The sequence below is a fragment of the Nannospalax galili genome, unplaced genomic scaffold (genome assembly GCF_000622305.1).
Source record: "Nannospalax galili isolate Female #2095 unplaced genomic scaffold, S.galili_v1.0 scaffold1485, whole genome shotgun sequence".
In the NCBI taxonomy this organism is placed as follows: domain Eukaryota; kingdom Metazoa; phylum Chordata; class Mammalia; order Rodentia; family Spalacidae; genus Nannospalax; species Nannospalax galili.
In genome coordinates this window covers 378,202-393,592 of record NW_008353031.1, presented here as the reverse complement: position 1 = coordinate 393,592, position 15,391 = coordinate 378,202, and the positions used below count along the sequence as shown (strand labels likewise).

The following is a 15,391-nucleotide window of genomic DNA, read 5'->3' as shown; positions in this document are numbered from 1 at the left end:
GATTTAGGGATTTTTCTAGGATAATTTCAAAATGAAATTATACTATGTGTTATGAATCTCATTTTATAGCAGCCTGATCTTGTTAATCACAGTTCATTTATCTAACAGATACTTACAGAGAAACTTTGTTGCATTATATTGGTTTTAGAAAAAAAAAGTGAGACAGAATGAGACTCACATGTTAGAAAAATGAATAGCAGACATGGGAACTTTAGTATTTGGAAGAGCACATGTAGACACCATTGAGAGTCTAAATTGTGGTGGACAAAGCAGTAAAGATAAAGAGAAGCTGATGAATGACACAACATAAGTCAGTGTATTTGACCTTTAGTCGGGGAGATGGAATAAGAATAATGTTCTATTTTAAGTAAGATAAATTTAACATTTTAAATCTCTAAAATAATTTGACTCTGTATGTAGACATAAAATATAAATCGCCAGAGCTGCAAAATAATGACAAATTATAATTCGTTATGTAAAAATTAGGATTGTTGCCAAAATGGTAGTACGTTTCAGCAACACCAATTTGTTGTTATTCAAAGTGTATTCTAGAGAAAATTGGTCCTGTGAGATATAGTTTAGAAAAGAGTTTTCTATAGTCAAGCAGTTTTGTAAAATAAATAAACACATACATAAATAAATAATAAATAAAAAGGTGTGGTGGCACATGCTTACAGTCCCAGCATTTGGGAGGCAGATGCAGGTGGATCTGTGTGAGTTTAAGGCCACCCTGGTCTATATAGTGAGTTCGAGGCCAACTGGGGCTGCAGGGCAACCCTGTTTTAAATCCAAAACAACAACAACAACAACAACAACAACAACAACAACAAAAACTGAAAGGCCTGGAATTCCTTAAACTTTAACAAAATTACCTATTATATAAAATAGAATATTGTTTCTTTGCCCCATTTCCATGCTTAACCATAGAGTTATGACATAGAATAATTGGAGTTATGACATCTAATAATTTATGATACAAATATAAATCTATATTGATACAAAATAGTTTTTAATCAGGAGCTAGTTTCTTCTCTTGTTTGCTGTATAATGGAGAAAATAAGCCGTTTTAAGGATACTGCCAACTTGACAAAAGGAAAGAAGTACTTCATTTACCTTTTTATCTTCTAATTGTTAAGATCAAGAAAGATAGAGGCTACCTTTAACCAAACCTGCCACTAATCTGAAATTAAAGTAAGCAGTAAGAAAATGTACAGCTCCTAAAGACCAGAATTAGGAGTCATTGCATTTCATTTACATTTTATAAGCATAAAGGAGATACATTTCTTTTCCTTTAATTTTTCCTTCTTTATATACTCATTTACTGCATAATTTTTGCTGGTCAGTATAATGTTCTACTTGATTGACTACAAATTTGATCATGCTGTAGGTACTGGCTAAAATAAACCTAAAATTAAAGCTACCAGGAAAAATTGCAGGATACATTGTTAGTTACCATAAGACCTATGCAAAACTTGCAATCTCTCATAGACCCATGCTTTTTAAAAAGCCTTCAAATAAATGAGTTTTTCAACAAAAGTTGTACTATATGTCTAGCATGCAAAACAAAATATATGAAGCAAATCATTGTCAACAGGCACAGGTTAATGTGGGATGCCACCATGGTCATGACTATCTCAGAGCTGAACCTGAATTAAGAGATTTCCTTTCCATTCATACATTCCAAGTATAAAAATAAGAATTCTTATTATATACATGGAATTATAATTTTCATTTTATAATATCTTAAAATCAGAAAGAATGTTAACGTAAAATACTTGTTACTTAATCACTCTCTTATTGGTCGCATTAGTGGCTGAATAAAGTCATCACGGCTGTAATAAGAACACACTTGAACACTCTAATCTCACAGAATAAGGCATGATGAGAACAAGGGGTCTTCAGTTATTATAAATTTGTTGTTTCTGTGAATTTCTAATTTTAGTATTTTTTTAATTCTAATTATATAATGTCCTTTTAATTAAACATTAAAGAAAAAACAAAGGCTGAACAATCCTTAGCCATCCTCAATACAGCACAGTTTTTTTTTTAATGTATTGCTTTCTTTTTTTCTTTTTAACTTGGGCCAGATTCTGTCAAAAGTGTTGACTTTCCAAGCTGTCACAATTCTTCTTGAAACATCCAAATGTACCACTGTATTTTAAAAGACTAATCAAGCATTATATAATGAATTTCCAGCATGAAGCTGAAACCTAGTGTCTTAGCTATTTTCCTGTTGCTATGATAAAACACTGACATAAGCAAATTGTAAACAAGAAAAGAAGGAAGGAAGAAAGGAAGGAAGGAAGGAAGGGAGGGAGGGAGAGAGGGGCGGAGGGAGGGAGGGAGGAAGGAAGGAAGGAAGGGCTTATTTTTGCTTACAATTCAAAGTACAGTACATCATGTAAGGAAGTTGCAGAAGCAGGAGCTTGAGAGGCAACTGGTAACACTGTATCCATAGTTAAGAAGCAGAAAGCAATAAATACTTGTGCTGAGCTCAGTTTCTCTCAGGATTGGCGAAGGAAGAGAATATTTAGTGTGCTGAAAATAAAACCACTCATGTCCGGTGTATAAAAATTCCTAATGTGACAGCAGCATACTTATGGTTGAATTGAGTACAGTTTCAAAGCATGACTGCTTTGCTACATGTGTATGTACTTTCTCATAATTATAAAGAGATAATTAATTTTACAAGCTTGTAAATGAAAGACAATTATTATTGCTTTTAGAAATAACTATTATAATATTGTTTTATTCCTTTGCTTTGGAGAACAGTAAATTTGAATTTTAAGTTTTGTGTGCACTATTTACTAGTAAAATATTTGACACACTGGTGGAACTAATAAAAGGGAAGAAATAAATTAAATACTCTAAAAATCAGTACCCATATTTTTAGATCAACAAAATATTCAAATTTTAATTTTTTAATGTTTTCCTAAAATGTTTTTATCATTTTTATTCCCAGCACCCTGTGGAAGTCATTCAACAGGTTCGGATGGCACTGTACTATCACCAAACTACCCCAAAAATTACAGTGTGGAACATAATTGTGTTTACTCTATAGCAGTTCCCAAGGAGTTTGGTAAGTAAGATTCATCTTATCATGTATTATTCCATTTCTAGACATCCGTCATTTTTTTCTCTGCAAACTTTGAACAATTTCCACAAGAATACATACTACTTATAAAGATTTTGCTTTGGAATTTGGGATGATAGCTTCATAATAAAATGTTGAGGTCATTTTATTTTATCTGAATTAACAGTCACGTATACAGGTGAACAACAATACAAAAATGAAAACAGGATTGTTTTTAATTTTTAAAAATGAAAACATCCAGTAACCTTGCAAGTGCCTTCCTTATATAAAATAATATAAAGTTACACAAAATGAGAAATTACTGGAGCAGAAAGCGAAATCTGTTATGCAAAATCTACATAAATTCAAATATAGAATTATTGCAACAGCAACAGTGTTGTTTATAAAACACATCAAGCTTATGGTTTATTAACACATTTCTAGAGGGAAAATGTTTTGGTTTTATGCACCTAATTTTTAAGACTGAAAGTACTACGAAAAGACAACAAAGGACATTCCAGCTCTTCTTGTAAAGCTGGCAATCTGTTGTATATTGGCACTAAGAACACTCTATGTCCTTTGCTGACTTAACACCCCCTAATTGTGAGTCTTAGAAGTCATCTCGCTAGCTTGTTAATGTGTTGGCTCTGAGATCCAGCTGGATCTATCCCAGATTAAGCTCTGTTCATGGATGGATAGGCAAAGAAAATTTAGTGAGTAGTAAAGTATGAGAAAGGATCTGAAAGTTCATAAACTTCTAGAATTTAGATTTACAGCACCGTGATACATAGCAAAGGATTTGTTGCAGCTGTCGTGAATGTCTGAGTATAGATGACTCAGTAGTCTAGCAGAAGGACATGGGTTATGTTATTTAAAGACTACTAGATAGTATCTTCACTGAACATTTCTGTTGTTGATATATAAAATAAGCTGATGGTTCCGTCCAATTTCTTAAAACCAGATACTACCTATATATCTTTTCCTGCTCTCCGAGTCAAGTCTGACACTCTAAACTTAATTGTGAGTGCTGCTGTCAGAAGGGAAGTATTCAACCTTTCATTATTTCATTGTGATAGAGCAATGATGCCAACCTTAGCAAGATGTCAATTTTGGTACTGTGTGAAGTATTTCCTCTCCCTAGCACATTGATTGATTTAATCGGATTTGAGCTATTTGATATTTAGAAGAGTGACAGGTTAGAAAAAAAGAATATCATTCTCATCCTCGTGCTTATTTATGATTGCCTTTTCTACCCTAGACAGCCCTCCCTTCACTATGAGTTTTATGGTTCCCAGATGCCAAAATGTTACATGGCTACTGACAGAATCCTAGCAGTGACTGTCCAGAAAACGGCAGGACTCTCTTAGTCCTCTTTGAAAACTATTAATTTGCTCTATTAAAATCTCTCTGAGAGGCAGCCATGTGACCAGAAGGAGGAGAAAAAGAAAAATTAGGCCTTATATGTTCTGACATGCAGATAAGCTGATCACCTTGGAGGTATTTGGCAGTAGCCTATATATGCTTCAAAGAGAAGGACTGACATGTTAATAAATATGAAGATCCTTACATAATCTAATCTTTGACAGATTAATATGGACTGAATTTAATCCTCTTTTTGGATGTATTTAGTTTTATTTTACGTACATGAGTGCTTTGCATGCACATATCTAAGTGTACCACACATATACAGTGTACTCGGAAGCCAGAAAAGAGTGTTGAATCTCCTGGAGCTGGAGTTATGGACAGTTGTTAGCTGCCATGTGTGTGCTCTGAACCGAACCTGCGTCCTCCACAGGAGCAGTCAGGTTCTTAATTGCTGAGCCATCTTTCCAGGACCGAATTCAATCCTCTTAATATAAAAATAATGCCACATGAAGATAAACGTGTTCTTTAAAACTATGTTTTAGAAACAAGTCTTACTATTGGCTAAAACAAAGTATACTTTAGATTATTAGTAAGGGAAATGATTTTATTTTAAAGATATTTGTTTTATTCCAAACTATATATGAATTTAAATACTCATATTCAAATTTGACCCCCTTTGTTTTCTCTGGGAAGTTACATGATCTCCTTGAGTTCCAATTTCTTTCTCTGTGAAGTGAGAACCCTTTCAACAGAGAAGAAATTGTGGATCATAAATGATACCTGCATATCTACTGTACCTTACCTCTATCCTGCGTAGTAACATTGCTTGCAAGAGTGTAGCTTGGGGTCAAATTTCTGGATTCAGGTTCATCTCAACGACTTGCTTTTTTGGTCGAACAAAGCACAACTTCAGTCTAAGCCTTACTTCTTCTCATCTCTAAAATGGTGATGATTACTTTTTACATCATAGTATTATATTATAATCAAATATTACAAGGAGATAGATGGTATAACTCATACCAAGTCAAATACATTTAGACACATTTTTATGTTTACAGTCATGAAAAACACGCTTCAACCTTCTCAAAGAAATGAAGAAATCAAATGACCTACATTATCTGTTGAACAAGGCTCTTAAAATTGCAATGGATTAAAAAAAGTGAAACTCTTATCTGATTGTTTGGTTAAGGAATCAAATGTTAAGGCATGAAAATAAACTCATGCCATTCATCCAGTGATGCCCCACAATTTTCTGAGAGTTGTGGGATTACATATCCACCATTGTTTTGTTTCTCCCATCCATCTCTTTAGCTCTTTCATTTGAAACAATTAGGGAACAGTCAGCGGTTTGCTGTTTTGATTCTCTGCATGCTGTCTTTCTCATTTTGCCATATTTCCCTGATATTGCCACACTGAGCTATTTCTCCTTTTTTTATTACTCTTTTATCATGTACATAATGTCTCAAATTTTTCTCTGTTTCTATCACTTATTCCAAATCATCATTCCTTCATTTATCTATTTTATATGAGGGTGCTTTTAGAACGTGATTGCAAATCATTTCACACATTATCTGTCAAATGCACTCAGTTTATTTGCTACAACTGCATTTTGAACAGCAGTTAAGCTCTGGAGTAGTTACATAAGGAGAAAACATCATACATAAAAAACAGCAGTGAAAATGCTTTGTTATTCATGGAGGGTAATCTGCACGATATTACCTATGCCATATTGTCTCACAATAAGTATAATAGGACATTTTTTTCCTTCAATGTAGGGACAGATGACAGTTATTTTAGTTATTTTATTTAACTGCAGATGAGCAAGGATTGCTTCTCACGGACTGTGTGTTATCAGATCATGCTCATTTGTTTATTTTTATCTGGTGCAGAATGGACTTTATGTAGGTTAAATATGTTTATAACTTGGCCCTGCTGAATGAATGCATACTATTTTGCCTTTAATTGCTGATCTTTTTTTCTAGATGAAAAGAAGGTTACTTCATATTGTCATGAACATCATTAATTTCAGTTTGACCCTCTTATATTAGGGATAATTTGCCAATGCTTTCACTCTAGGATAGCAGTTGTTCTGTTTCCTCTAAAAATGAAAATTATTGATCAGTTGGCTAGTATTTATTGATATTTTTCTCTGTTTCTTTTACAGTATTAAACCATTTTGCTTCACTTTTGGGATTCCAAAACATTTAGCAAAATAAATTTAAATTTCCCTTCTCTTTCCAGTTTTTAACCATCAATTACTTTTTCTTGCACTTTGGTTACTTAGTTATTCATACATCATTTCTCAGTGAGAAAATACAGAACCCAGATTTTGACTTTGTATAAGTGAAATGGTTTAGAAGGTAACAGACCTCCTGACATGGTCTAAAAGAAAATGCTTTAGTGATATAAATATAAACCCAGAACAAATCAGATGGTAGAGGAAGTGGAATTAGTAAAATTGATGAGTAAATGTGGACATTTATTCCAAAAATCAGCTGAAAAATGAAGCATAAATAGAATAATTTCCAAGTTCGTATACAACTCAAAGGATAATTTCCATTTTGTATTTAATTTTCTCTTGGAATAGAGGACACTTGGGGCTGGAGAAATGGCTCAGCAGGTAAAGGCAGTGGCTGCTTTTGCAGAGGATCTGGGTTTGATTCCCTGTGCCCACTTGGCTGCCAGTTGTCCATAACTCCAGTTCCAGGGGATCCAACACCTTGTTCTGGCCTCCACGGGCATTGAATGAGATGGGTACATAAAATTCTCTAGGTTTGGAGAAGACAAAATTTAAGAAAACACAAACACAGGTTTATATCAAGAGAAACATTTCACAATTACTAGCATAAGCAATCACACATAGAATTAGTTTCACATGGCACAATGGATTCATTATCTGTCAATATTTCCACCTCTGTTTCTCTTTAGTACCATCTTCTCACAGTCTAGGAATTCTCTGTAAAGTAGGATATATTAGTGCCCCAGGGGTGCTATAGCAATGTGCTATAACTTGGAGACCTAAAACAATAGAAATTTATTCACTTCTAGTTCTAGAAGCCAGGTACCTGAAAATAAGATTATGTAATGTCACACACATCCTTCAGGCTCTGAGAATCACTTTTCACTCCATCTTCCTAGCCTCTGGTGGCTCCAAGCAATCCTTTAGTTTCTGGATTGATAGCTGCATGACTCTGATGTCTCATCTTAATAAGACCTTTAAGGAACCCTGTCTCTCTGTCTCTGTTTCTGATTGATACTCTCTTCGTCATAATGACACCAATTATATAGGGCCCTGTTGAATCAGTGTTATATCATCTTGATCCTTAGCTAATTAAATCTGCAAAGACTGCTTTCCATACACGATGATATTCTGAGCTTCTGAGCTGATATGAGTTTTGAGGACACTATTTAATATATAATCACTATAAATGATGCTATTAAATTTTCATGTACAAAGCCTTAACATTAATCAGTTTGTAAGCCACATTAGATATTAGCTGTGTAGACTATAAAAATTTTCAAGTTTCAGAGAAGCCTAACCAGTATATTCAGGATAGCTTGTGGTCACTTAAATTTGTGCTTAGTTTTCTGGAGCGTTGTAACTCCTAAAGATCCTCCCTGAACCGCTCTGTTAGCTTATTCCTTCTATAGACTAGTTTTTCTTCACATAGGGCTAAAAAATGGGCATAAAATCCTGTATTTGTCTGGGTAATCAGTATTTTCTCTCTTATCTTTTGTTATTGAATCACTGGTTTGGTTTCTTGGCTATAAAAAAGATGAAGTTTCAAGTTTCCTTAAATCATCTGAAGTTTTCTTCAGATGATGCTAAATATATTTTTTGTATTGCTTTGTGGAGTTTCTCTTTTATTGCTGCTGTCAGTGGATACACATAGTAGCTTAACAGATAAGAGTACTGGCTGTTCTTACAGGAGACCTAGATTCGGTTCCCAGCACCCACATGGCAGCTAACAATCATCTTTAGCTCCAGTTCCAGGACAATCTGATGCCCTCTTTTGACTTCTGCAGGCATTGCATGACACCCATGCACTTATATACATGCAGACAATACGCTCATACACATAAAAATGAAAATAATTGCATTTTGTTTAAAAAATAATTAACTGGAAGTCTTCTTGTCTCAACTTCCATTGCAATTACAAGGATGGGGCACCACCCCCTGTCAAGAGGATTTTTGTTTTTATTTTTGCTTTATTTTATTGTTTCTTTAAATTTTAGCATGTTGAATTAATTTTTTTATATTTATTATTTTCATTTTATGTGTAAGATCTTATCTTACAGTACAGTATATTTATTCATTCATTTATTTGTTATGCACGTGTGCATGCATGTGTGCATGTGCACAGGTGAAGGTCAGAGGAAAACTTGCAAGAGTTTCTTCTCTTCTTCCACTATGTGGCTCCCAGGTATCAAACTCAAGTCATAGGCTTAGTGGTAAGTGCCTTTATCTGCTCAGCCATCTTGCTGGCCCAGCATTAAATTTTTAACATTTTGTTTCATAATTTACCATAGTATTGTATTGAAAACACTATAATTAGGTAACAAATATTTCATTAATTCTCATTGTATTAATTAAGCTTAGTAGTTTCAGCTACTACTGATATTGCTTTTGCAATATCACATCTTTCACATTTCTGCATAAATGTTAGGTTATAAAAGTTAGTCACAAAAATGTAAGTCTTCTGAGAATTTTGAATGGAAAGCAATTATTAAATCAGAAATAAGGTACAGGTATATCATCTAAGAATGTGTGCATGCATGATTTTTGTGGACATTTGCATTTTTAATATGTGCTAATGTGGTTTAAGATCATGAAGGTATTCTTAACCTTTTATGCTAAATGATAGTATTGTATTATTTTCTTTTAAAATTCACATATTTATTGAAAGAGTTGCTTTGTGATTAATCTACATGCTGTTTTAAATGGCCTGTTTTGCTCAGATTCATTTATATAATTTATGTTATAGTTACCTGTTGTTATGCTTAATTCAGTCATTTATTATCATTAATTTCCTACATTTTTTAGTGACAACTTATGTTATAATTCTTTCTGTATGCTCCTTATATAATTTGTGTTATAGTTACCTGTTGTTATGCTTAATTCAATCATTTATTGTCACTAATTTCCTACATTTTTTAGTGACAACTTATGTTATAATTCTTTCTGTATGCTCCTTAGGTCAGAAAATCATTTTATTAACATTTTATTGTTCCTTGTGTGAAATTCTCAGCCATAAATTCTTAAGAAGATCAGTAAGGGACTGGAGAGATGGCTCAGCAGTTAAGAGCACTGGGTGCTCTTGCAGAGGACCCAGGTTTGATTACCTGCAACCATATGGCAGGTGATAGTCGTGCATAACTCCATTTCTGGGGGAGTCCAATTTCCCCTTTTGACCTCCTCAGGCAATGATTGACACAGGTGCACTTATGAACATGCAAGCAATACACTCATACACATAAAATAAGAATGATAAATAAGATATCACAAATAATATTTTTTAAAAATAAATAAAGTATTTTTATAGTTTATATTTAAGGTTTATGACACTTTATTTTTTAACTGAACAATTGCATCAGAATCAATGGTCACTGCTTTCAAAATGTTGAATTTATCTAACAATGACAGATAACACTCATAAACCATATATTTATTCAAACTTTGTATTGACAGTAGTTCCATTACATTTTTAGTCCTTAAACAAATGAGAAAGAAGCTCTTGCATTTTTATTTTCCCAATATGACGATTGTTTTAATGTCAGTGAGCAAGGATGGGTGTGCTATTCTTTTGCTTATAGGGGAAAAAAATCTGAGTTGGTGAGATGGTTCAGAAGCTGAAAGCATTTGCTGCTAAGCCTGCCAACCTGAGCTCCATCCTTGGAACCCACGTAATGGAGAGCGACAGCACACTTTCATAAGTTGCCTTGTGACCTCCACACATGTACGGCACATGCAGGCCTCCCTACATCCTCCTAGAGTGGAGGAGAGGAGGGATAGGCAAGAGGCCCAACCTAACTGAAGAACTATTGGCAGCTATTCACTGCTGGATGAGTGAGAGCTGATCTTTAAGGAGTGATGCTAGATAGGCACAATAGGCTTCAGTGGATGAATTCACACTGAGAGACAGCTGGGTACACAAACTTGACTTGACAGCCCTTAACATATGACAGAATGCATGAGATCCTGTGAGCAGGCTATGAGGGGGTACAGATGGGGGAGGGAGTCTAAATATGATTAAGATGTATTGTATGAAATACACAAATTCCATTAAAATATGCAATAAAAAATGCAAAAATTAAAAAAAAAATCTCTGGGCCTAGAGAGATGGCTCAGCAGTTAAGAGCACCATCTGCTCTTGCAGAAGACCCAGGTTTGTATCCCAGCATCCACATGGTGGCTAACAACCATCTGTAACCCCAGTTCTAAGGGACCCAATGCCCTCTTCTGTCCTCTTCGGGAATTGCATGACACAGTTATGCTTACACACATGCAGACTTAACACTCATATACATTATAGAAAATAAAATAATTTTTTTATTTAAAAACTATTTTAGAATCTGTCATGTTGTCTTTTAGCATCAGAAAGACATCCATTTTCTTAGTTTTGTACATAAAATGATTGTTTAAAAAAAATCAGTAGAATATACTAAAGTTGTTTAGACTTTGTGAGAGACATTTGGAGAGTCATTGTGCACAAAATCTCTGCAAAAAGTCACCATAAATATATGCCACAACAGAGACTATATTATAAAATTGTTAATTTCTAAAAAAAAAAAAAATAGGTACTGAAAAACCTAAAATAAGATAAACAAATTCTTAGCCAGGTGTAGTGATACATGCCTTTAATCCCAGCACTTGGGAGGCAGAAGAAGGCAGATGTCTGTGAGTTTGAGGCTAACCTGCTCTACATGGTGAGTTCCAGGCCAGCTGGGGCTACAGGGATACCTTATCTCAAAAAGACAAAAAAAAAAAAAAAAAAAAAAAAAAAAAAAAAAAAAAAAAAAAAAAAAAAAAAAAAAAAAAAAAAAAAAAAAAGGAATTGAACTGCTTGCTGCTGTACTCAGGGTTTCTTATCAGCCTGCATAGATGTAAAGCAATAGATAAGGGAAGGGAGAGGCTTCAAAGCTCTGAAGTCAGATGTCAGAGATTCAGAGTATTTATCACCACTTACAATTAATGCTAAACTAATGACTGAAATGTGCTGTTTCTCTTGTTTTTGTTTTGTTTTTGACAAGCATAAACCACAATGATACTTTATGATGCATGCAACCACTAACCAAAGATTAGTAAGGAAAGTGAAAATTTCCTTAAATGCCTGCTTTGAAAACTCAGCATTCTATCTTGAGAGGGTGAAATGCGTATCTTCCTCTCTATCCATTATGTCTAAAGCACCACGGAGTACTTGGGGTATCTTGACAGGCCATGCAATGCTTTGATTGATATTTTGGACGTCTACAAAGGAAGTCATTCTTAGAGATTTCTATCTTACAAAATTGAATAAGAAAATGTTGCTGCCATGATCAGATCATGAGCAATGGTCCCAGGATAATATGAAAAACCAGGTGGACTGATTATTGACCACGTTTTCTATTATAAGATCTGCCTGAATTTCAGACTGTGTCCTGACCTATGGATCCTTATCAAAGGTGTCATGGTTAAGCTGATGAAGTATCAGCCTTCATAGATCTCATTATATGCAATGGTAGAGGCCACACAATTTCTACATTGGCTAGCCAACATTTTCTGTTCCCTCAGTTTCTTCCAAGAAGCTTCTTGGGTTACTGAGAGGTTCAGAAGTAAGATGGGCTTGCAATCTGAAAAGGGCTAAGGACATGAAAGGCTACACAACACAACAATGGGATCTGTCAGACGGTCTAAGTATGGTTTTGATTCTAGAAAGACTTTGAGCCATGCTTAAGTGCACAGGACTCAGTTCATAACCCAAAGCAAAAGGGACAGCTGTGTATAGAGATGATTTTACAGTACATGTGAGATTTGTTTCCATAAGAGTGTTTTTTTGGGGGAAATAAGCTGCCATCATAATGGCATATGTCCCAGGGCTGATGAAGAGAGTTTAGGTAGCAGAAGTATTTGGGCAGTCCATATGACTGTCATAAGAGGTTTATAAACTCGAAGAAGCATAGAAGGAGGTTGCTTGGGCCTCTATAGTAAAAAAGGCTTTCAGGAAAATGCCTGTTGGACCATAATTTGTAAAATAATTAGAGACATGTTTCAGAGGGCCTCCATAATAAAAGCTTACTTGTAATATCAGCATTAATCAGTTTGGACAACATTATTAATAAGAAATATATTTTCTTTAAAATTTAAAATATCTTAAAATATTAGTGGCTGTTTTTTAACACTGCAGTACTATAAGAGCCCATATTTGGTTTTTAGTGGTATATAGGACTTGTGGCCTTTTGAGTGACAAAATTATTTTCAGTATCTGCGGCAGTAAGAACTTATGCATTGGGCAATGGAAATTTGCCTTTTGGAGAGCTCTTTTGTGACCATCGGTGTATCTGAAATGATTGTGGGAAATAAAGATCATTGCAGGATGGTAGCATCAATGTGACTTCTTTGCCTCTGCTTCCCAAGAGCATTGGAGGCAGTTATCTTATTGTCTGTAATACCAAGGCTGCTGCTTTGCTATGGCCTGACCATTTAAGACCCCATAGGAAGCTGATAAAGTGGGTGCTGTACTGTATCATGTTGTCACTAAATGTGAAGGCACTAAGCAAAATATATGTGAGTCAAATCAATGACAGCAAAATACTTACTAGCTGAAAGTGAGATTTACTAAGTAATTTCAAGAATATTAATAATGAGTGCCTACATGGGTAGGACCTGTAATTGTTTTCAGCAATCCACCAGGAGGTACCATTCATTTTTTCCAGCTTTCAAAATGAACTCCTCTATAAAATGGTGAAATAATGAAGATGACCCTCCCCCTTCTCTGAATAAGTTGTATATGTTGAATTTGAGTCTCCGAAGGCCTTATATTATATTACATTTAACTGTATTAAGTATTTTAATTGAGGTAAAGTTCTATGGCAGTCCCAATTTGTCAAGGCTATTGTAAGTACTCCAAACTTAAATTAATTTATTACCATTTTGGCCATAGCTTCCACAAGCACTATTGAATAGTCAATGTAATAATTCTGAAGATTAAGATGAAGTATAATTATTCATTCCCCATTTTATAATTCATAACTATTGCAGACTATATTGTGTGCCTTTTTAAAAGTTAGTGAGATTCCCAGGAACATGTTTGACCTGAGCTTCTCTTTGGATTAAGGGCACAAAACTCTGGCAGTCAGTACATCTCAGTAGATGTTAATATTAACTTCAAACCCACCTTACAGAAGCATAAAAAGCAATGAAGGACCTTTTATGATTTCACTTCAATACATTTTTGTGGCATAATTTAGCTTTATAAGCAGGTGAAACTGTGTTTCTAACTCTTGATTTTCTGTATCTTCTGCCTAGTTTTTATGTCTGTTTTGATTGTGACGTATTTTAATTATTTTGGATGATTATTATACATACTTCAGATAGGAGGTTTCTTTACTGTGCTCACATTCTTAAGTCTCTTACTCCAGAATAACTCAAATTAGTAACATCAAGGTTAAGGACTTCCTCATGGAAGTGTTTGCTTTGTAGTATTTAAATACTCTTGATTTAAGAATTTGAATTAACTCCTTAGTTGTACCAAAAGGGAGCCAAAATAAAACGGCTTTTCCTAATAAGCCAAAAGACCCTTATTTACAGCAGGAGTTCAGGCAATGAGACTACCAAAGGCATTTATAGGATCTTCTGGAGGTACCTGCTTTTAGGAATTCATAGCTTAGCATTCCACATAGTATTTGGTTTTCTGTACACCTGGCCACCCAACAACTCATATAATTGACAAGGTGGCAGTATTTTTGCTATTTTCTGTAGAAGACAGATGGTTATTTGTATCATACAGCTCACATTCAATTTAAGGACTCACTCTAGTTTGTAGTGTTACAGCTTCTACTATAGGATTTTCAAATTTACCGTAAAGGATCAGTAGAACTCAGCAGCACAGCCCAGTGTTTACATGTACCAGAAGGCGACAGAATCTTTAGAGACCATGAGGAAATCAGCCCTGGTATTCTTAATCCTTACTTAAGACTGTTTTTTGTTTTTTTTAATATATTTTTTTAATTTTTTTTTAGAAGAAGCATGTCATTACAGCTTTAACATACTCAATAATAATTTCCAGAGCAAAGATACATTTCTTTCAAAAGTGGCTATACAATTTTTAGGATCATAGTTAAATTAATACAGTTATACAATATTGAATTCAGGATACACCCTGTAAGACATAAAATTGAATTAGTTTAACCTTTAAAAAAAGATATCCATTTCATTTTAAAATATACTGTTTATTACAGAAATACTCACTGTTTTTGCTAATAACACTGAGATGTTGGCACGTGTCCCTAATTTGTATGTATCTGATTATTACTAGTCATGGTTGGTTACACTCGGATCCTTGGCACCTGTGTATGGATATAAAGTCATCGGATAGATTTCAGTGGTAATGTTTATCACCTCTACTATTTAGTCATGCTACAATTTGGATTTTGAGACTGATAACATCATCTGAGATCCTAGGAGATGTGAAAAGTTTTGTTGTGCAAGTAATGAGGCTATCAGGAGACACTAAAACAAATGCCCAGACCATTCCAAAAACACATGAGGGAGGAAGGAAAGGAACCTGGCTTTGGAGTTTTATACAGGTTTGAGTGATCCTAAGTACTTCAATGATTTAAACTTCTAGCTGTCAACAAAGAGAGAACACTCAGGCTCCCTAGTCAACTTCCTATGCTTGGGGAGGGGAGAGGGTTGTGCTGCTAACAAACATCAAAAATAATTTCAGGCTTTTAAAATGAAATATATAAAGTAGC

The 15,391-nt window shown here is 34.4% G+C and overlaps 1 protein-coding gene across 1 annotated transcript in view; it reads left to right on the top strand.

The window, feature by feature from the left end:
- Window positions 1–15,391, top strand: part of LOC103747790 (CUB and sushi domain-containing protein 3) — a 473,923-nt gene that overhangs the window by 219,804 nt on the left and 238,728 nt on the right. Inside the window, exon 20 of the mRNA XM_008850327.1 lies at window positions 2,963–3,079. Coding sequence (XP_008848549.1) covers window positions 2,963–3,079 — 117 coding nt within the window. The remainder of the gene's footprint in view (window positions 1–2,962; window positions 3,080–15,391) is intronic.